Consider the following 23,319-nt stretch of genomic DNA (forward strand, 5'->3'; position numbering starts at 1 on the left):
TCCAGCCAGGAGGCTGGGGAGAGGGAGGCCCAAGCCCGCCAGTCTCTCTAAGCTGCTGGCCGCAGCCTCCCGCTACCCTGGCCCTGTACCCCCTAAAGCTGGAATTCTCTCCAGCTACCCCTCCAAGTCCAGTTACTTCTTCAGGTGAACACTGTGGCCACGGAGGCAGGTGAGGCCAGGGAAAAGCCACGCCTGGGTCACGTGCTAACCTGGCTGTCCCTGGGCTCAATGCCCCAGCGTCCACATCCCAACCCACCTCTCAGAGGGCATCATCCGCTTGGATGTCAGTCCTGAGGGGCAGAGGCTGGTGCTCTGCATCTCCCAGGACCAAGCAGGTGTTGGGGGGAGGGCATTTTGAATTAGTGCGTGTACGTGCGTGCCGTTCACACAGTCGTGGTAATTTGGGTGACAGAGATTCAGGGTCCCGGTGTGAGCCCTGACTTTGGTCAGAGAACCTGAGTTCAGAGCTCCATTCCCATCCAGCGCCCCATGGCCCTAGGACAACTTGGCACCCCCAGTTGCCCCATATAAAATGGGGTTACACCTGGCCTCCTTGTGAGGTGTGAATGGCCCCTGGCTCGGAGAAGCCCTGGGCCAATGCAGGGCAGCCCCTGACCCACTGCGGGCCCAGCCTGCCCATGGCCACGAGGCTCTGCAGCCCCCATGCTGCCCTTCTGCTTTGGCCAGCAGGAAGCCTAAGTGCGGCCCGGCTTCCGTCCCCGTGGAGGTCACAGCTTTGTCCTCCTACCCTCGTGGATATGGTCCCTGGTCCAGATGGTTGGGTCCTTAGTTTTCCATTCTGAATTCGGGACTTCCATTCGCTGCAGCCTGCCTCTGTGAACTGAGAGGGTCTCTGAACATAAACCAACAGAGACGCAGACCAAGGTGGGACAGGTGCACATGGCCCCAGCCAGTGGGAGGACGGTAGCTGGCCCCTGTGCTCGTACCAAGCCGTCCACACTCGAGCCGGCCCTGCTCTCTGCCTGAACCTTTATCTCATCCCCGGGAGGCAGACAGCCTGAGCCCATCTGCAGCACTCGCCTCACGGATTCCGGGCCAGGCAGCCCTCTAAGTCCCCATCTTGGCCACCTAAACAAATGTCTAATGACACAGTGTCTGTGTTAGTGGCTCCCCAGCACGGAGGCTCCAGTTCACCAGGTTGATTTATTTGTTGGCAGTGTGTGGGGCCATGCGGCTTGCAGCCGGGGAGGGACATATCGGCTGTGTGAAATCGATGAAATCAATCAGTCAAATCCTGTGGGCATTGATGTCCTTGGGGACAGCAGGGACCGATCTCAACCTAATGGCCCTGGGCCTCCCACAGACGGGGACTTTCATGGCTGACATGGCCTGCGGTGGCCAGCCCCTCCAGGGGTGACAGTCGGTGGGGGCTCTGCCCTGGGCTGCCACCCCTCTCCCTACTCCCCCAGCCCCCCGGGGAAGCAGAAGCGGATGTTTTCCCAGCAGACAGGGAGGGAGACGCATCTGAGCCCAGGGCTCAGTAATTGGAAGGAAACAACCCGCAGACACGACTGGAGCTCCCGCTCCACGGTCCACGGTGTGTTCCGGGCGCCAGCCTGAGAGCAGTGACAGAGGCTCCCCCACCCGCTCCGACCACGTGTGCGAGGCTCTGGCATGGCCCCCGTGGAGCACACCTGGGCACAATGCCAGAGAAAGCCTGTGCCTGACAGGGACAGGCCCGCCCTTCCCTGAGCCCAGGGAGGGCGGGAGGAACCAAAGCCCGTTCTTGGTTTCCTGTGGCTGCTGTAACCCGTCACCACCAAGTCGGTGGTTTCATGCAACATAAAATCATCCTCTCACTGTCCTGGAGGCCAGAAGTCCAAAATCAATTTCAATGGACTAAAGGCAAGGTGTCCTCCAGCTGGTTCCTGCTGCCACATGCGTTCCTGGGCTCCTGACCCCATCACTCCCTCGACACACTGCCTCCTCTTCTGAAGTCAAATCTCCTTCTGCCTCCCTCTTATAAGGACACTTGTGGTTTATTTAGGGCCCACTTGGATCACCTGGGATAATATTCCCTCTGGGGATTCTTAATTTAACCACACCCACCAAATCCTTTTGCCATATAAGGTAACACATTCACGGGCCCCAAGGATTGGGATGAGGCCGTCTTAGGAACCCATTGTTCAGCATCAGATGTCCACCAAGGAACTCCTGAGGTCACCTAAGATGCTGATGTTGACCATGGTTAGAAAGGAAACTGAGGCTCCGAGAGGTGGAGAGACTTCCTGGTGTCCCACAGCCTCCCTGTGGACAGGAACCTGGGCCCTGCCTTCTCCCCAGCCAGTGGGGCAGGCACGGCCTCGGTGCAGAAAGAGATGCAGGATTTCTGCCCAGAGCCCCTGTGAGAGGACAGCCTGGGAGTGACTTCCGTGGCCCCTCCTCTGCCCCGGGAGCTCCCAGCAGAGACGCCGGAGTTCAGCCATGCTGGAAGGCCCGGTGCTTTATTTTCATTACCCAGCACACCCCGTGGAGGCGCCCAGCGGGCAGCCTGGCTCTGCAGAATTTATTTATCTACAAGGGAGCTGAAGGAATTGGCTCATTCAGTGCCAGCCCCAGGATCCTCAGCTGGGGGCAGGGGGGTGGGGCTCATAGCTGCCTCCAGGGGCCTGTGTGGGACTGAGAACAACAAGAAAGCAGGCCGGGGAGGAGAGAGCAGGGATCAGCTGCGCCTTGGTCGGAACCCTGCCCTGGAATTCTGGCCTGAGGCAGAGAATGGTCTGGATTCCCCTACCTTGCGGGGGAGCAGGGCTGCAGGCTGCTTGGCGATGGGCCTCTGGGTTCAGACCCCGGGCCGTGCTGGAGAGATGCTGGGTGACAAGAGGGGTGTCTGAGTCCCCAACAGGGTGGGAGTCACAGGCAATCACTGTCCCCTCTGCAGCTGGGTCCCCTTTGCCCTCTGACATCTCAGATCACACCAGTTCCTCTGAGCCCTCCCAGCGGGGGCCAGTGCCCGCACTCGCCCGTTTCCTGGCTGTGTGTCAGCCCAACGACGCCAAACAGAAAATTCTGCATTTGAGGAGCAGCGCCGAGAGCCCTGGCTCTGGCAGCTCTAACGAGGCAACCAGTATCAGCCCCAAAGAGCAACTCTTCTTTCTCTGTGACCAGTGAGAGGAGGGTGGTCACCGGTACAGGAGGATCTCACCATCCGGGGTAATCCCAGCGTCTGGAGCAGCCCCCGAGGTTCCTTCACAGCCCGATGCCCTGATCAGGGTGGCAGGCCCGTGGCCGGCAGCTGGAGGGGGTTGGCTCCTTACTCTAGAATCTGAGCTTATGGACGGAGAAGCCACTGTTCTCGGCCCTCTCGCCCTCTCTGGCATAGCCCACGGCTAACCCTGGTCAAGAAGCTTCTTCCAAACAGTGTGGGGAAGGTGCCAGGAAGGAGGGAGAAACGATCCAAAACGGGGATGGCGGATATGGGGCTTGCCTCTTGCCAGTTTCTGGGGCCCTTTTGGAATCGCAAACAGCCAGGTTTTTGCAAATAGCAGACTGGCTTGAAAGCATCAGCGAGTCCCTCTCCCAGGTCGGACACGTGAAGAACCAGAGCCTGTTTGTGGCGCCAACGTTTAAACGTCCTTTCTACTGTGAACAGCAACACTTCACAGCAAAATCTGCCTTAATCCCGCAGCCGCGACTGGAGGGCACCCAGGTCACCCCAAGTGACCCCTGGAGCCTCAGCTGCTCTCCGCTGTGGCAACAGATGTCCTTCAGAAAATGCCCAATTAACCCTTTGCACCGAGGTTCTCATTTCAATCCCTAGAAATGCATCAGCGAGCGATGCCGTTCTGCACACTCAGTGGCAAAGCGGAGCTGCCGGCCAGGCTGAGGGGGCCTGCAGAAGGCAGGGCCACTCGCTCTGTGCCACCTCGTCTCAGACCAGATGGGTTCCCAGTCCTCTCAGAGGGGCCCGGGCCCCTGGTCACGGGAGTAGAGGGGAGGCTGGCCCTGATCACCCACTTGGAAGCAGTGGGCCGGGCCAGGCCGCTGGGCCCGCCGGTGCTGCTCAGACACACTCCTAGACCTGGGCCAGAGGAAGCCCCCAGATTCCCAGGCCGCACTGCTGCCTCCCCAAGGACACTGCCTGGGCTCTGAAGCCCCCTGGGCCCTCCTGGAGGCAGGCCTGCTTGCGGTGTCCCCAGGGGTGAACAGGGGGCAGACAGGGAAACTGAAGCCAACAGGCACCACAAGCCCAGCTGCCACGGGCTCCTCCCGGCCCTGCCATAGGTAGGGCTCGCCGGGCCACCCCGCAGGTCTGAGGACCGTGAGGGCTCCTCAGGTACCCCAGTGCCCCGTCACGGCGGAGTCCAGGGGCCCTCGGCGGGAATCTGTGCAGACTGGCGTCGGCAGCCCAGCTCCGCCAGGGGAACTAGGGCCAAGCGGACAGACAGGCACAGTTACCTGACCTCCCTTCATTAGCAGGAGGCGTCGGGCCGCCTTTTGGTGGCAGGCAACAATAGTGAGCGGGAGTGACAAGAAGCACTTGAATCCCATTACGGATTAATCAGCAGATGGGGCCTCGGGCACCGTGCTGGGCTGCCACACCACTGCCTCATGGAGCCTGCCCCCCAGCTCCCGTGTACCCCGTGCTGTGAACAGCAGACTGGGGGGTCTGGATGTTCTCTAGGAGGGGGAGGCCTGACGGGGTAAGAACCTGCTGGGGCCGCCCCATGCTTTCGCTTCCCAGCGCCCTGGGAGCCACCCACCTTCAGGGTGCAGGCGGAGCCCCTTCCTGTTTTAGGGACAAGGAGACCAAAGGCCAGACACACAGCCAGCACCCAGTTTCTGTGACACAGAGGGTCCCAGACCCCTGCATCCAGGATGGCCGGCCCGCCTCCCCCTGCCTGCCCACCCTAATGACGTCTGGGCATCCAGCTTCCAAGACAGAATGGGCGGGCCTTCAGACAGTGGCCCTGTAGTGGGCTGGTGAAGACCACCAGCATTAAAGCCAGAAATGAAATGCCCCCCACCCCCGACCCCCCAGCATGCTTGGCCTTAAGTAAGTCCCTCAACAGACATCCTCCCATGGCTGTTTTTGGAACTTGCTGCCTGGAAATATAGGACGATGCACTGAGAGGACCCGCCGGGCCCAGGCACCCGTCCTACCGCGCAGAGCCTCTGTGCCGCCATCTGCTACCTGCGCACCACCAGATCGGTCCTTGAGAGCCGAGGCGTGAGGCAGGCGTGGGCCTGTGTGCAACTGGCCTCCGGGATTCAGGGCGTTGCCTTTAAAGTCCCATTTAATTTGCTTATATGACAAGGATTGTGGCTGTAGTGGGGACTGGAGGACCACACCCCAATCTGGACCTCAAGGCTGAAAGCTCCTCTCTCCCCAACCCCCTTCTCTGCAGATGGCAGCTCTCCAGAGCCCCTTCTACGGAGATAAAATGAACCTCTTCTCCCTCTGCCAGAAGATCGAGCAGTGTGACTACCCACCTCTCCCGGGAGAACATTACTCTGAGAAGGTGAGGGGCCGCCAGGGCCAGACCTGTGGGCCCCAGGCGGCCTCATGGGGCGGGAGGGTTTCTGGGACAGTGACCCAGATGGGAGAAAAGTAGGTAATTGTTTCTGAACAGTTCCCACACCACCAATGTCTGTTTGGCCCCAGCCCGGGCGCGAGCGTGAGGCGCGCTAACACACGTCTGGGCTCCGCGTGGTGGCAGCAGCGGGAACTAGACCCCTGGCTGGCCCCACACCACCGCTGGCTGCCACTCTGCTCCCATGACAGGAAACCACAGCGAACTGACTGGTCTCCTTGCTGTCATGGACCTAAGTCACACCTTAGGTTTTTATTTTCAACATTTCTCACCAGGTTCAGGGGCTGTCAGGTGCCATGTGAGCATCATCTTCCTCTGTTCCATGACCTTGAAAATAGGGCTAGTACTTGCCCTCATGAATAGAATGTGAGGACAAAATGGCAGGTTTACACACTCCCTTCACTGTTCTTGAGCGATACACTGAACTTTTCTGAGCCTCAGTTTTCTCACCCGTAAAATGGGGATAATCCTAGACTCTCACAGGGTCAGTGTAAGGATTAAGGGAATGCATGGGATGTGCACAGTCTAGCACCGGGCTGATACTGCCCCTGTCCTCATCAAAAGTAGCCTCCGGATGTAGCACAGGGCCTGGCTCAGGGTAAGTGCTCAGTAAGCGTCAACTACTGTCGTTATTTCTGTTCGAGGTTAATGCTAGCAGGTCCGTTATTGTTATTCCTGTCCAAGGTCAGCACTAGTGGATGTGGAGCCCGAGACCGCCCTACGCCTGTCCTGCAGGACCACAGGCCACTCACTGCCTCACAATATGGCCTCTCATATTTTTGACCCACTGTGCTGAACCCTCTCACCATCGCGTTTTACCAGTGAGGAAACGGAGACACAGAGGGGTTACGTCAGGTGCCCAAGGTCGCGTAACTTGCAAGTGGTGGAGGCAGGATTTGAACCCAGCTCACTGGCTTTAGGCTCTCAGAGATCGGGGGGGGGGGGGGGGGCGGGGTGAGGGTGAGGAGCACACATTCCTGGAGTTGTTCAGTGCACTCGTGTGGCTTTGCTCTGGTGGCCTGCCAAGTCTCTCCAGGGACCCTCAGAGGAAGGCCTTATGCTGTGGAGTCAAAGTTGGCAAAAAAGAAAAACTAGTCAAGAGTTCTTTACCACGTGGATGGTTGCACTTGGTTTTTCTTCTCACCCTTTGAGTTTGGAATTCTGTACTATTCAGAAGCAAGAAGCCTGGAGCCATGCAGCTTGGGAGCAAACCCTCACTGCCCTGTGCTTCCGTTTCCCACCTGTAAATGGGAACCGTCGTCTGCCCCACAGATATGAAGCTGCAATGAATGACCCTGTGAAGCCCTCAGCCCCCTTGAGCAGTCATTCCACCAGTATGAGCTCTGGCTCCCCGGAGCCCCCGGCTTCCCTTTCTAGGCCATGGGTCTGAGAGCAAGAGGGGCTTCTCGGCCCGAGTCCCCAAGCACACCTCACTTCTGAAGTTCTGTCACCTCTTATTTTGTTTCTCTTGAATTCTAAAGTTTGCAAACATGCACTTACTGCCAAACATGGTCTACTCACAGCGTCGATCAGGGTCACATGAACTTCACCTTCATCCAGTCTCCTTGGGTACCTCACCTGTTGGAATGCAACCACCGCTACCTTCCCCAGAACACTGTAAGGTTCCAAAAAGCATCGTCTCTTCCTGGGCAACCTTGGCCCGGGCCTTCCAGTGTTTATAAATCAGTGGAATCCCAGAAAGGCATGCAGTTAGAGGGGTGCTCACAATGCCTGACCCGGAGGAACCATGTTTGCAGCCCGAATACCTCAGAGGTGACACCTGCATTGTGTACAGGAGCCCCAGGGCCTCCACACGACCCTTGAGCCCTCCCCAGACCCCCTGAGCATGGCCCGGAGTCCACATGAGCCCCCTTGTTCGGGACCAGCCCTCTCCCACTGCGGCCCCTGACCCGCAGGGCCAGTCGGCACCTCCAGCAGCAGGTATTTAAATGAAAAAATTTCAGTGAGCCCAGTGATGCAAGTTAAGATGTAAGCTTTTTAAGGTCATTATTTTAATTACCATTAAAATAATTGGCACTCTGGCTATGGAGGGGAGGGGATCGGATAGGAGGCTTTAGGCGCCCCTCCCCCACCCCGAGGCGGGCGCAGCCTTCAGTGTCTGTATAATTAAAAGCTCTGTCTTTCATGAGCACAATAAAGAGGCCAGGGGGTGGGCAGACTGCAGCCCTGCTGCATGTTAATGCATTTATTATGATCAATAAGCCCTTGCCTGGAGTTTTGTCCTCTGGTGTGGGCATCTGTGTGACTGACAGCAGACACACACACAGATTTGCCTAATAGTGTGAACATGTGAAAGTTCAAAATTATTTGGAGGTGACCACTGTCAGGGTCTCAAAGCACAGACAGGCCTCAGATCAGTCCTGGCTCTGCCCGGGGCTGAGGCCAGGCACCCACCCGCATCCTCGCTTAGCCTTGTTCCTCACCTTCTAGTTGCCTTGAGGGCTGCGCGAGGTGACCCGTGAGTTAAGCAGAGTGCTGCCAGAGCCTCAGCTAGGCTGCTTTCTTAAGACTAACAAAGCCTCCTCTCCTTTGCAGTTGCGAGAACTGGTCAGTATGTGCATCTACCCCGACCCCAACCAGCGGCCCGACATCGGATATGTGCACCAGGTTGCCAAACAGATGCACGTGTGGACCTCACGCACCTGAACCGGCCGCGGGTGCCTCATCAGCGCCAGCACCACTGTCTTACTTGAGTCTCCTCTCCAAAGTGGCCGCCTGGGAGCCTAGATCAACTGGGAGGCTTCAGCAGGTTCTCTAAGGGGGCTGGGCTTTACAGCAGAGGCTGGATGCAGAGCAGCTGGGGGGAGGGCCGCTGCTCTCATTACCGGTGGTCAAATTCAAAAGTTCTTTCTCTCAACTGTTGTGGACAATCTCAGCTGGGTCAACCAAGGGTGTGTGGCTCAGTGAGTGAGCCGGTGACGCACCCTTGTATCTGGACCGTAATGTGAATCTTTAGGGTAATTCCCTCAGTGACTGGTCAAGGCTGATTCTCACAGAATTGCGGGAGACTGTGATTCGTAGTGAGCCTCTGGAAAGGGCTGGTAGCAAGTTCAGTTTAGCTCTCAGAATCTTTTCAATCAAGCTGTGTGCTTAATTTACTCTGTTGTGAAGGGATAAAGTGGACATAATTTCTTAGAGTGGAGATTTTCCTCATATTTTTATCTACGTTTATAAGTCAATGAATAGGGATGAAAACCCAGCACCTGGCACAGAGCTTCAGGAGACAAATAGTATTTGAAAGGCATGAGTGTCTTCCATGCAGTCCGGCTCTACCAGGCCCTTCACCTGCCTGAATGCTGGCAGTTCACTTAAGGATCAGTACAAAGCACCTTCCTCTGTGGGAAGGAAGCGTGGGATACAGAAAAACAAACATGCCTGCAGGCTGTTCTCTGCACAAGTTCTGGTTCTGCAACTTCCTACCACGACGCCAGGCAAGTTTCTTAGCCTCTCTGAGCCTTAGTTTCCTCATCTGTAAAATGGAACTAATAATACCTACCTTCAGGGTGCTGAGTTTGATAATAAAATATGCAAGTTGTCTAGCACACTGTAGATAATCCAAAAATGGTAGCCACTCACCCCTTCACACAACTCAAGTTCATGGACCATGTAAGTCAAGAATTAATGTACGACTGTATTATGTGTAGGAAAGCAGAAATGTGTTCCTTTATTTCTTGTTCCCAAATAGGATTAACTGTGAAGACTAACTTATAAATGTGAACTTAAAGGAAAACTCAAGCTCTGAAGGAAATAGTTTGAATTTTATCTTTATACTCAAATTAATCCTCAAATGGTCTAAGTTGCCCTCCACTGACTTGGAGACAGTTCAGCCCTCCAGACAGAGCACACACCCTCCCCTCCATCTGCTCCATTTGCATCCTGGCCTGACAGGCCTCCCTGGGGATAAAGGACTTGGGCTGGGCCACTGCTCCGTCTCCACATGTGAACTCTGTTCTACTATTAACACTGTCGAGTTTGAGAGATTTCTTCAGACGCAACCTTTGCTTTGTATGTTCTCCATGTTTGAAAAATAAAATAGGGTTATGGGAGTTACTTGTGTGAATGAGTCCGATTCGTGGATAACTTTAAAACAGCTTTATACTGCAGCACGATTCCTTGAGGCACCTTTAAACACAGTTTCTCAGGACCCAGACATTCTAAGTAATCCTGGAATTTTTTAAAGCTCCCAGATAATTTTGACAATCATCAGCCAAGCTGCTGCCCGAAATAATTCCACTGTTCTCCCCGCCCCACTCCCGGCCGTTTGGACAGGGGAGGCTGGCCCAGGAGCCGGTTCCCTCTGGAAGACCTGGTGCTGGGCCCCAGCCACGCTCTCCCTGGGGGAGAGTCAAGGCCCTGTCTCCTACCAGACACTTTCCACTGAAAGTTTTTTGGATTCCAGGCAGACTTTTTTGCAAATATTCTGCTTCAAGTTCTGAGACCCTCCTGTGCCTCCTTCGGCAGCATCAGCATCGGACATAATGACCGACCTTTTCCGCATGTCATGAGAACAGTTCTGCTACTAGGACCCTCTGGAGGCGTCAGTTTCTGCCACTCACCTGACCTAGGTGCCCGAGACAGGAGTGCATCCTAATAATTACAAACAGGAACCCCCACAGCGTTCCTGACTTCTGTGAAACTGGCCTAAGAGAAATTCGGCCTGTTTGGTGCAGCTACAGCAACACAGACTGTCTACCCACCTGCTTTCTATTGGTACTTAGAACTGATCACGTCTGGCTATTTCTTTCCTAGTTGGCTGCTGGGGGGGAAGGGTATGCTGCACTCATCCTAAAAAAAAAAAAAAAAAAAAAAAAAAGCCCTGGCTGCTGTGGCTCAGTGGATTGAGGGCCAGCCTGCAAACCAAGAGGTCACCGGTTCAAGTCCCAGTCAGGGCACATGCCTGGGTTGTGAGCCAGGTCCCCTTTTGGGGGCATACGAGAGGCAACTGATCGATGTATCTCTCACACATGGATGTTTTTCTTCCTCTCTTTCTCCCTCCCTCTCTTCCCCTCTCTAAAAAATAAAATCTTAAAAAAAAAAAAAATTAAGAGAAAATCCCGGGACCATCCTAAAGAAAGAGAAGGTAAATTAATATAAGGGGTGGGTATAAATGTTCACCTGACCAATCAGAGTAGCCTAATCTGACTTCCTGCAACATACGTTGCTCGTACACCGACCTGAGCACAGCCTGGCACTCGGAGAGGGAGCAACGTCCTAGGGGAAAGCCAAGCTGATGGGCCTTAATAACAAACAAAATCCACACAGTCCCCATATCTCAGCCACTCAGTTTGGTTTTCATTTTTTATTGGGTTTCATTCAGCAAACACAAGCCAAATGAATGTCTTACAGGGGACCCTCCACAGTCCCCTGTCTTCTAGAGCTGTGACCAGCCATCCACGGACACCATTCAGGAAGTGTCCATAGTTTGGACTGTTTCTTCCAGCACCTCAACTTCCAGGTTAGTGACTTTTTCAGTGAGGACTGCAGTGGTCCCTTTATCACACCTGTACCGGCCAAGCCTGGTGAGAAAGAAATAACACCCAAGAGTTAAAATTCCCTAAGGGGCCGACGGAGGGGGATGAGTGTTCTTTCAGGGGAGGCCACCCCGCCTGGCCTGGGCCTCAGGGGGATCCAACTGCCCCAAGGCTCACTTTCCTCAGCTCTCAAGGGCTATGGAAAAGGGACACCTGGTAGACAGGACTCATCTTGAAAGGTCAGATACATCACCAGGCATTTGGTGGGCACTCACCTGCCCTTGCCCACCTCACCAGCCCCAGAAGATGCTGGAAAGCATTTGGGCATTTGCCTTCAAGCCTCAACCTCCTGGAAGCACCTCTCAGTAAGCAGCAAAAGGCAAATCCTTTCATTAGGCTGCCATCATCCTCCTGTGTAGCAACAAGGCAGGCCTGTTTCCTTAAACCCTTAAAAATTATTTGGAAGCATCAACAGTATAAAACCGACCCAAAGCTAGACTCTGGGCTCGTCACCTTAGACCACTCTCAAGACCCAGGAAAGGACAGGTAACTGTCCGTAGGACACACCCCACCGCATCTTTCCTGGTGTGAATGAGCCGTGCTTCTCTGAGCACAGGGCAGTCTGCGGGGTACAGAGGCCAACTGTGAGCTGTCACGCGGGGGCCCAACGCAGCACAAAGCCAAGTGCTCCTCTGGTCTGTCGCGGCTGGGACACTATTCCTGTCAACCTGGCGGGGACTCACAGGACGCGGCTGGCTGCGCCACGACCACGTGTTCCCAGAAAACCCGTCCCCTCAAACGGACTCCTGTGCTCTGAGAGCAGGAGGCAGAAAGGGGGCGACGTGACTGAGCTCTGCATAAATTCCAGAACCCGCGCTGACGACCGCAGCCGGCCTGCTCCTGGGGCCCCTCCCGCCCCTCCGCACCCCTTTGCAGCTGCCCCGTTTGGAGTGGCGCCCACCCCTCCCCTGCTGCTGTGAAGACTGGACCCTCGGCAGCTCCCGCGTGCCCGACTCAGCTGAACCACAGCACGCGGGGGAGCCCCTCACCGGCCCGGGGCCGCTCGCGGGGAGGCCGCTACCCTAAGCAGCAGGGGCCCGCGCGCCCGGCCGCGGAGGGGCCAACGGGCGTGTGCAGGGCCAGGTCCGCACCAGGACTCGGCCCAGGACGCCGGCCCCACGCCAGCTGTGCCCTCTGAGATGGTTCCCATCAGCCCGCACGGAAGATGACAGGGAAGTTCCACAGCGCCCACTGCCACCTGCCGCTCACTGAGTCCTCATAACTAGCCAAGGGGTCGTTTGGTTTCTGTGTGTGTGCATTTACAGTCGCCTTCACACGCGTGTGACCTACGTCCCAAGGAGTGAGATGTGCCGCTGCCGCACTCCCTGCACTGAGCACGGGCTCTGTGTCCGCCACAAGTCCCACTTTTCAGTGGCTCCACCGTGGCTTCCAGAATCCTCTCCCAGCACACTGTCCAGTCTGGATGGGGTGCAGCCACCTCGCCTTCCTGGACTCCTCACCACGGGCTTGCTCACGGCGCCTGCTCCCCCCAACACGACCCCGGGCCTGAGAGGACGCGTCCCTCCTGCTAAGGATCGCAGGACCTCCGCGGGGTCCTTAGAGAGCACCCGGAGTCGCGCCGCCAACTCCGGCGGGGAGGCAGACTGGCCCAAGTCTGCACGCCGGGCTCTGGCGCTGCCCCGGCGCTGTGCGACCCACGGAGAACACGGAGGTCTGCGCCGCTGAGGGCGCAGGCAGCGAGGACCGGCCAGCGAGCGGTGTCCTCGCCGCGCCCGTGCGTGGCTCCGGACCGGGGTCTGAGCGCGTGCGGCGGGAGTTAAAGGGAGTTAAAGCGAGTGGCCCAGAGGCTCCGGAGCCGCACACGCGGTGAGCTGCTCAGGTCCCGGGAGGCGGTCAGGAGCCGCGGGCCGGACAGCAGCTGGATGACCGTGGGGACGGCAAACGAGCGGCTCCCCGGCGCACACACACCAGCCCCCAGGGCGGACACCTTCGGGGTCCGTTCGCCAAACCAGCCTGCCCCCCGCGCCGCTGAGAGGCAGCGCCCGCTCGGCACACGCCACGGCCAAGTGGCATAGTCCCCTCGAGGGCCGGAAGCACCAGTGGGCCCCCACGGCTAACTTTCAGAGACGCTGATCCAGTGGTTTTGAACCGCTTAGGGCCCTTGCACCACTCCGAGTAAGAGCTGTGGGCAGGTCGCCCTGAAAAATGCATCTTCTCACAGAACGTCACACAGGATTCAGGGGCTCCTTGGAGAGGCTAGAGAAAGGGCAGCAGGTGATTCAAACCTCTCCCCTGAACCCCTCACTCTTCCCTGGGCCTCATGCCACCTCTCACATCAACATTTTACAAATGAAATCACTTTTCTACACCTGACAGCAGCCCAGAATCATAAAGCAAATAATGACTCAAAGGTCTGTTGTGTGAGGCTGGTTTGGGGACACTGGATTTACTCAACATGAGTGAGAATCAAGAAAACTCTCTAGATGCCACAGAGAGGTCCAGGGTGGCCACGGAAGCGGGGTGACACAGGAAGAACTGGACCGCCTTCACTCACCTGGTCCCCTTCTTGTTGGGCACTGAGTACGGGCGGAGAAAATCCAGCTTGCTCTTGCTGATGACACAGAGGTCAATGTTACTTCCAGACCCCAAGTCATTAAAGATGCCAGCTGCAATGGCCTCCCTCACCAGGTTCTTGGCTTCCTCCTCCTGAGAAAGAGAATGGCAACCATCATGTCCAGCAGTTTGCAGTCCCCTGTGAGGGAGGCACTGTCTTCAATGCCCATTTTATAGATCCAAGCACCTCAGTGACTTGTCAGAGGTTCCTCGCCTGGCAAGTGCGGGCCCAGGCCTTTCAAACCCTCCGTGCACGGCCCCCCTCTTCACACACCGCTTCCAGGCAAACTCACCACAAAACTGACGGCTATGGGCTGATGGAGAGCAACTATTCAGAAGTCAGTAAACTTTCCTTTTAAAGATGGCCAGGTAGTAAATATTTTTAGGTTTTATGAATATACAGTCTCTGTTATAACTACTCAACTCAGTCATGATAGCATAGAACAGCCACAGACAACATGTAAACACATGTGTGTGGCTATCTGCCAATAAAACTTTATTAACAAAAATGGGTTGTGGGCCGAATCTGGCCCATGGGCTACAGTTTGCTAACCCCTAACTGAAAATATCCAGCAACGGGTGGAACCTGCTTTCCGGTAACATAATGAGGAAAGTCAACATCGTAGGGAAAAATAACAACAAAACACAACAACAGTTCTGGGAAAATGGTTCAGAGTCAGGGGTGGGACCTCTTGCCCGAGAGCATCTATCGTCTCCACCACTAACGAGCCTACACGGTCATTGAACTAATTCATCTCTTTGAGTCACTCTTTCTCCTTCTCCTTTAAGCAGCAAGTCAGTTACTGGTAAAAAGTGAATTTGTTTCTTGTCCAAGGAGGCCTACCACATGCTGGGTCCTGTGCTAGGAGCTAGCACTGCAGAGATGGATGGAGGCCCGAAGGTCCCTGCCCTGTAGGGACTTGAAGCCCAGTGAGGGCACTGGACCCAGGGAACTACAATGCGATGTGATAAGGGCTGGCGAATAACTGAGAGGGAGCGGTGGGAACACTGGCTGTGTCAGCGAGCTTCAGAGAGAACTGAAGGACACGTCACACACTAGGCACCCAAAATTCAGGGCAGTGAAAAAGAAGGCAGGCAGCAGAGGAGGCAAGGTAGGACCCAGGGAACACCAAGTTCAAGCTCTTTATGCAACTAAGACAAAAGTGAGCCAATCTCCCAAAGAAGGGGCTCTACCTTGTACTGCAGCCCCTCCCCAACCTACCAGGCCAGCAGAGTCCATAAAACACGCCAGATGAACTACAGAGCTCCACCAAGTGGCATCCCGTGAGAAATAAGACTCTCTACCCCAAATTCCAGCCTGAGATCATCAATGGGCAGATTCTCTGACTCCAGGTTGTGAGATTTGCCTGCCCTAAGCCAGAAAGTGGCATTCCAGTGACAGGAGCGCCCTCTGCAGACTCAGAGGAGGATGGAGAAGGCTCTGATGGAAGCGGGATACTCAGCAACTGGGCAGCTACGGCTCAGGGGTTTATTCTGATCTTCATTCCACCAGGTTTATTCACTGGCTGGCTGGCACCTATGCAGGACCAACAAAGTTGGTTCCTCTCTTGAGCACATGCAACCCTGTAAGAACTTATTCAAACAGGATCCTCCACTCAGGAATTCTCTCCCGAGACTCCCAACAGCCTATGAGGCCAAAGCCTGACCAGAAACCAGTCAAGGTGGAAGCACAGAAAGCATCTTAGAGAAGGAGATGGCTGCTGCTGATCTACCACCCAGAGCGCAAAAGCCAACAACTGACTTAACAAATGCAACCTCCTTGCAACTTCCAACCCATTTCTCGTATTCAACAACCCTGGACATGCACGCGTGCCTGTGCTGGGGGCATCCTGTTTAGTGCCCTGCTCCTGACCTACCCTCTCTTCTTCCTTCTCCTCTCTGCTGTTTTATTATTTCCTTTCTTCATCATTGCTCCTGCCAGTGCCTTGAGCCAGTCAACAGTACCTAGTGGAGGTCACAAATCCTGCTGGCTGCAGTTTAAATTTCCCAAATTACTGCATATTTGGGGATAGGGAAGGGGGAGACTTAGAGGACACTGAAATATACACACAATACCAGGCATGTATATCTAATGTCAACCAATTAGACTGGGCACAGATACCAGGATGCTGACCGTACTGAGATTAGAGGTGAACCTTCCTCTAGTTTACAAATATCCTGTCAGTAGATGAACTTATAAAACTTAAAAATGTGCACTTTTGAAATATATATAACTTTATTCATAAAGTTATCATGTGTGGTGTTATTTAAGAGCAAAATAAAGGCTTTTAAGAACTGGAACTACATATACCTTTTAAATTCCTTTCCTTCTCCCCAGTTCTAGCGAAGATAATTCCTTAAGGAAAAAAAAATCTCACAAGGCTCTTACTATTCTCCCCAGTCCTACCCTCCTCATAGACACAGGACTCAAAGATGTTGTGAACCTCACATTTTACTGACCAAGTACTGAGTGAGGCACGTGGACAGTCATTGCTTTTACCCCCACCCTGCATCTTCTGAAGTTGGTGCTGTCAGAAACGGTGGCGGAGACAGGAGAGTCGAGGGCTCACCCAAGGTCACACTGCCAGGAGAGCAGAACGGGCCCTTCAGGCCGGGGCCAGGACGCGCGGCCCCACGTCAGCTCACAGGCAGCCTGTCTCAGCGGTGGGCTCGCGGGCAAGTCGGGGACCGTGGGCAGCAGTGCCCTGATTCAGGTTACGTCACTAAACACAAACAAGGCTCTACTGTCTACCCATTACTTAAAGTCTTCAATACATACTTACAGACACCCACTATGTCCCAGGAACGGCTTCCTCTATTGAATACTGTCTTTTTCCGCAGCATTTCCAGCCCCAGAGCTCTAGACACATATGCAAATGTGCTACTGGGCATATTCATGCTGTGTTTTCTTTATAGTAGAATCTCACAATCAAACAACTCCTTGTCTTCAACACGTGCTACCAAATATTTAGGAAAACTATCAAGAAAAACCACAAGCTAAAAGGAAGAGGTAGGGAAAACACCACATTTTTATTTGTCTCTGGCCCACAATGCATGCATTGTTTTCTCCTTTGGGATCCATTCTTCATAGGGAAACTGCACCTCCCTTTTTGGAAATATGCAGAGTGACCTAAGCTCTGAGCATCATCTGCCTGGGGACAGCTGCTAGAGGGCTCTGACAAGGCCCTGCCGAGCCCCTGACCCCCAGCTGGTCAGGCCCAGGTGCGACGCCCTCCCACTGCCAGGTCGGCATCCTCCCCGGCCAGCTGCTCACAGACTGACATTGCTAATCACAGGGGAACTTGGGTTAGTGTGTAGATGGACCAGGAGGACTCACCCTGGCTACCAGAAAAACGGACCTCCAGGCTAATGGTAGCTTCTTTTTACTTTTGAGATGCTCAACCAAAAGATCACCATGACCCTGGTGGTCGAAAATTATCTGGGGACCCTAGGGTCAAGGTAATCTGGCACATGTGGGCACAGACAGACTGGGTTCGAACCCCCAGTTTCCTACTTACTGCTGTGCAACCTTGGGCAAGTCACTTCACCTCTCTGAGTTCACGTTCCTCCTCTCTAATCCAGTGATGATAAATTAGGACTCATCACAAACTGCTGCAAGAATTAGAAGTATGGAAAGCACCTACTATAGTGTCTGGCACGTAGCTGTCACGTAATCAATGGTAACTTACTTAAGCAAGCCGGAGGGCTCCCAGAGACACAACTTATCTCTAAGCAGAGACAGCCTGTACTGAAAGCCCAGGCCAGGAGGAGCAGAGGCCCAGACAAACCTGCTGACAAACCTTCACCCAGTGCCGTGGACGAGTTCCTATAATTAATCCAAGCAAAAAGCACACTCCCTGAAAGTTCAGAGAATATAAAAGGAGCACTTCCTGCTTTATGGCTACAAAGACCAAACTAAGGGGGACTATCAGTCCCCCGGGCCACCCTGCTTCTTAGATGAGATCACAGTGAGAGTGATGCACTGCAAGTCGGCTGTGACGAGCGGCCCTTTATAGGGCCGTCTGTTTGTCTCCGTCACCGCGTTGCACAATGTGTCCCTGGGCTCCAATGTGTGGCTCCATTTACCGCTACATGACAAATGGGCAGCACTTGTAAAAGGCACAAAGAGGTCCGCGTCGGCCATGTAATGGTCACCACAGCTGTACCCGAGTGCTTGAGGGGACAAAACAGACCCCCAAGTTCATTAAACTGACCAGTAATGGATCTTTCAAAAAGTGCCTTAGGAATCGTACAGAAAAGGCTAAAATAAATAACTCAGCATGGAAAGCTAATCTGAAATGGTGTTTGATAAATTATTTATAACACAGGCGATTGTCTGCATTTAATATTGGAGCTACTAGTAGCATCTTTAAAAGATGATTTATGTGTTGTAATGCTATTAAACTTTATATTGGCCCACTGCTAGCTATAAAGTCTGCTGAGATTTAGAGAATGAGTTTTAAACTGTCACTGCAACATCATAGGAGATGGAGACTGTATTAAATCTTCACTTTAAACCTGTTATCTAGAGAGTTGCATTTTGTAGACACTCACAAACTGATGGAGTACCTCGGCATCCGCTACAGTGCAGGTCCAAAATAGTGCCAGAAAGAAACTTTTCCATATTACTCTCGTCTACAGCTATACTCGAATTTCTCTTCTCGCTTAAGTGATGTTTAGATTGGGGATGTCACCAGAGTACAAGGTAGGTGCCCCAGCCAATGGGCACCCTGCACAGCTCAGAATCAAATTAATAGCCTTTAAATAAACTTTCTACATCCAACTGTGCAGTTACGCATTCTGAACAATGCCTTACTTACACTGGGGATAGGCAAAACATGAAATGTGCATTTGACTGGAAACCTAACATATTATTTTAGATACAGATTTGGAATGTGAAAATACATATATATGGTAAGTCATCTGAAGCAATCAATTTGTAACTAAAATACTTTTTAATTCTTTAAAAAAATAAAATTGATTATATGCCAGAAAATGTATTTCATTTACACGGCTGAGGCACTGATGTTACGGGGGCTGGAAAAGGAAGGACCGACCAGTCAGCCCTTTTCATGAAGAACGGGCCCTCCCGGCTTCCGAGCCCTGCAGAGGAGCCCCTTTGCCTTCCCTCCCACGTCACACCTGGAGGCATATTGCGTTGGCAGGACTGTTTTAAACACTTTTTTGAGCTCTTTAAATTTTATTCAACCATCAGCCACGAGTGGCCCCTTTAGGCAGCATCAGTGGCAGAGTCAGAGCCCCGGCGTGTCATCGGGCCACCACAGAGCGGTTCCCTGGTCCCTAGCTGGGACTGGGGCGGTTTTGGAATCACCCCAGCGGCTCTCCTACTTCTGCCTGAGGCGACAAAGGATGTAGGTGGCGTCATAGCTGACCTCTCACACGACTTCCATCCATTTTCCTACTTGCTATTACATCTATAAGGATACTTAGTTCCTAACAGTTTGCTCCTTTACTAAAAACTAAGGGTTTTACCCAAGAAGAATTGAAGCGGTCCAAATTCACCTTGGAAAACCTGCATTCTCTTTTGCCACTCTGATCTGAAAGAGTAAAAGCTGCTCCTGCCCCCATGATCTGTGCAAAGCAGATAAAGCTCTGGGTGCGATGAGAGCCGGGCCTCTAAAAAGGGGACTAAAACTGCACCTGTCCCAGGCAGCTAGCACACTGCTTGGCATGGATGTCGACATATATAAAAAAAAAATTATTATATCAACTTCAAATGTATTCATGGTTTTGCCAAACTGAAAGACAAAATTAATTATGAGACAGAATACCAAAAACGGGGTAATTCCAAAACTGCCCCAGTCCCAACTAGGGACCAGGGAACCAGAGCACTGCAAGACAGTTAGATACCCCAGAGGAGAGGGTCAACACTGCGCTCTGTGGCGGCCTGATGACATGCTCGGGCTCTGACGCTGCCATTGATGCCGCCTAAAGGGGCCACTCGTGGCTGATGGTTGAATAAAATTTAAAGAGCTCAAAACAGTGTTTAAAACAGCCCCGCCAACACAGTGTGCCTCTTGCACTGCGTGACAGACCTGATGGGCCCATGCCACGTCTCTCACAGGGAAAAGGCAAATTTAGTTTTTTAGACAGGGCTCTGCAACAGAAGCCAAGGGTTCTGAGTTTTGTTTTTGAAAAGCTTGAGCTGTTCGGGTAAACACAGTCTACCTGTGTGAGCACCCGGGAACTGCCAGGCGTAATCCAGCTGCAGCAGCTGCTGGGTGTGCCTGAGTGGGGAGTGACAGTGACTAAACGGTGCTGTCACTTCTTTCCTCGACAGCTTTTTATGGCACCCACGATCTGGGTGATGCAAATAATGAAGGGCAAATCTGCTGTGAGTGCAGGGGTGATTTAAGGAGTTTTTAGCAGGGATGGGAAGAGGTGTTCATGTTCAAGGAACTGCCAAGTCACTGCCAACTTGGCCGTCCCGGATCACAGAGCGACATGGAAGCCTGACCGATCACAGCTCAGGGCCAGGAGGGGACATGTCCGAGGCTGCACGACCACATGGGCCACTAACGGACACAGTACTTAACTCTTTCTGAGCCACAGGCTGCCCATGGGAAGAATGGGGATAGTAGCTCTGTCTGAGGGCTGCTGGGAGGAATAAGGGGACAAATATGTCCCTGACACAGACATTTTACAAACAGGATTGCTAGCAATTCCAGGGCAGAAGGAAAGAGGCAGGATGTGTGAGAACTAACTTGGGCACCCCCTACATCCCTGGGTCTGAGCCAAGCCCTTAGGCTCACAGTCACTGCCTGAACAGCAGAGGAAACTGAGGCTCTGGAAAGTGGGCTGATGGACCTGAAGGCACATGGCTGAGTGTAAGGCAGAGTCGGGGATCCGTGCCAGCTTAGTGCCCGGCATCACCGAAGCCCATGTCCTCCTCTCCCACCACTGGAGAATCAGTGGTGGGCCAGAGGTTCGCTGGATTCCGAGGCAGCGAAAAGAAGGAAAAACACCTAAGCTTCCAGAGGGAAAAGGACCAAGAGAGATAGGAACATATTGCCTTCCACAAGAACAAATCAGCATTCACGGCATATGTGTATACAAATATATATTTGCAAGGCTGCACTGAATCAAATATAATCAGAGAAAAAAACAAGACTGGGTTTAAAGAAAGTGAGAAGTATGTTCAACAATCCTCCAAATGAAAACCAAGCCGCCCCAGGTAGTAATAAGATCTTAATAATCCACCCCACCCCCCCAATAAAACAATGCAGTCAGTAGGATAACTCTGCTGGTATAATCCTGGAGATGCTGAAAAGGCTATCACCTGGCAACAGAGGCGGGGAATGAGGTGGCTTTGCCTCTTGGTCACACAACGAAGATGAAGAAAAGAGCCACGTTCACACTGAGCCTAGCCCTCCGAAGGCTGGGGATGGAAAGCCCCGCAGAGTCCGGGTGTGTGGGAAGGCGAGGGCGGGGCCACACTGCATGGTCCTGCCTCTGCAGCCTCGGAAGGGTTAGCCAGGACTGGAAGGGTACCCAAGGAGATACAAAGCCAATTTCCAATGATGCAAAACCCCTGAAAGAAATGTACAGGCCGGCTTAGTGCAGTGAGCATTCACTGAGGCCCCGATACTGACACTCTGCAGACACCAAGACAAAGACTGCCCACGAAGAGTGCAGTCCAGGGAGGAAACAGATGAGCTCCCTACAACAGGGTGAGAGTTCCTAAGGCGCAGGCCTGACAATATAACCGTGGGTGTGCAGAGGTCCCATGGGGTGGAGGTGACGAAGACTGGGCAGCATCTTGACATACAAGTAAAATGACAGCCAAGCCACAGGGCAGAAGTGAGGGCAGGTGAAAAGCCATGAAAATAGGAAGAAGAAGGGTGCGGTCAGGTAGGTAGTTCAGTGTGGCTGATACCAGAGAATCTCACGGGCACACAGAGACCTGGCCCTTCACGCCAGCCAGTGGGAGGACATGAGCATCTCCAGCTGGCGAATGGTATGGTTAGATCTGTGCTGTTTGAAACCGCAACCTGGAAGCAATGGGGGAGAAGCCACCCAAGGCAGGGACAGGAGAGCAGGTGATCAGAACGTTCCCAGCAGGGGCAGGTGGAGTGCAGTGGAGGGAAGGGACAGGGTGTTGCCTGGACTTCGGGCATCAGTCATGAGCCCTGACCAAACTGAACAAATTCAGCCTCCACAGAAAGGTCCATGTAACTTCTCGGCAGCCATTTTTCTGGTGGGCTGATGGGAGACAAGGATGAACTTAATTATATACTCTAGACACCGGTAAGCTTCTGCAGTAGGCACTCTGAAGGGTACCACCGTAACGGAACAAGATAAAAGTAGAGCCAGTTTAAGTATACTGAGGTTTTTCTGGAAAAATAAAAAACCTTAGGCTGGAACCAACTTGTAAGTGGCATTTCATTGGTGGCAGGGGCTCTCAAAATATGCCTGTCTGGCCTCTAGAGCACGTAGTAGAGAAAGTATAATGGACTGGTTAACTATGAAGGCAAGAACTTGAAGAATGTTAAAAAAAAAAAAAAAAAAAAGAAGCTCAAAGGGAGGGCTTGCCACGTGCGAGGTGAAATTATGAGGAGGTCCTCTTACAGGCCCAATAAAGTAGTCGCTCCTCCCCAGTCCCGAGGGGCTCCTAACGCAGATTCTTCTCTACAAGGCCCCCGGATGATCACCTTTTCCTGGGACCCCTGGCACACACAGCCTTCAGACACACTCTGTTACTTGAAGTTCTTGGGGTGAATGGGGAAGCCTTCCAGAAAGGCATAAATTAACTTCTGGGGCTGACAGGTATATTCATGACATTGATCATGGAAACAGAGACAGGGGCTGGAGAAGAGGAGAGGCAAATAATTCAAGAGCATGAACATCCAGCAGGTCCCGGTCCCAATTTCCCCAATTTCCTCATCTGCACCAGAATGGCCATGAGGATTAAACTAAGTACTCTGCACAGGAGAAACTGCAGGAAACGTGAGGGATGCTCACCTGGCCCAACTCTCCCCCTTTCTCCAATGTTCACAAACACAGTTATCACAAGTCTAACTCTTTCAGAACTACCAAAGCAAGGGGCAACTGAGAATAATCCAATATTTTATTTTTTCAACACCTAATTCAAAGCAAATCAATTATGAAAGTAGCCATTATACCGCAAATAAAATTCAAAATGATGCCATAAAACGCTGTGTTCACATGCACATCTTCCACACAGAATTCACTGCCATATCAGTAAGAAGTGTACTAAGCAGCACGTTTCCACTTACTATATTTCACCAGAAATAATATTCTAGAGGAAGGCAGGAAGAAGCCCGTTATTTACTGTGTGTAGGACTGTGCCAAGTACATACTCTTCCACTAAGGTTAACCCATTTTACAAATCCAGGAAACCAAGGCTCGGAGAGGGGGAATGACTAACTCAAAGGCACATGGCCAGCAACCGAAGGTCTGGGATCCAACAGTCTTGTCTGACTCCAGAGCCCATGCTCTATTCACTCAAGACAACAGGACATCCAAACAATTAGTCTCCAAAAGAGTAATGATGCCTGTCAAGTCCTGCGATGTGACTGATAAGTCACAGATGGGTTTATAAAGTAGTTTACCTCTAAAATTCTTCAAAGCTGCAAATAAATGGCTTAAATAATGCT

The 23,319-nt window shown here is 53.0% G+C and overlaps 2 protein-coding genes across 4 annotated transcripts in view; one reads left to right on the forward strand and one right to left on the reverse strand.

Moving 5' to 3' along the window:
• NEK6 (NIMA related kinase 6) overlaps nucleotides 1–9,033 on the forward strand; it is a 72,345-nt gene extending 63,312 nt beyond the window's left edge. For all 3 annotated transcript variants that reach the window (XM_090274707.1, XM_090274708.1, XM_090274706.1), the window contains 2 exons: nucleotides 5,370–5,483; nucleotides 8,112–9,033. In XM_090274707.1, the coding sequence (XP_090130833.1) occupies nucleotides 5,370–5,483; nucleotides 8,112–8,222 (225 nt within the window). In that variant the 3' untranslated portion in view covers nucleotides 8,223–9,033. The remainder of the gene's footprint in view (nucleotides 1–5,369; nucleotides 5,484–8,111) is intronic.
• Nucleotides 9,034–10,848: 1,815 nt separating this feature from the next.
• Nucleotides 10,849–23,319, reverse strand: part of PSMB7 (proteasome 20S subunit beta 7) — a 52,246-nt gene continuing 39,775 nt past the window's right edge. The window contains exons 7-8 of the mRNA XM_090274709.1: nucleotides 13,623–13,774; nucleotides 10,849–11,092 (exon numbers count right to left, since the gene is read on the reverse strand). Coding sequence (XP_090130835.1) covers nucleotides 10,981–11,092; nucleotides 13,623–13,774 — 264 coding nt within the window. The 3' untranslated portion in view covers nucleotides 10,849–10,980. The remainder of the gene's footprint in view (nucleotides 11,093–13,622; nucleotides 13,775–23,319) is intronic.

This window comes from Furipterus horrens, unplaced genomic scaffold, assembly GCF_987537825.1.
Source record: "Furipterus horrens unplaced genomic scaffold, mFurHor1.1.pri manual_scaffold_4, whole genome shotgun sequence".
Classification (NCBI taxonomy): domain Eukaryota; kingdom Metazoa; phylum Chordata; class Mammalia; order Chiroptera; family Furipteridae; genus Furipterus; species Furipterus horrens.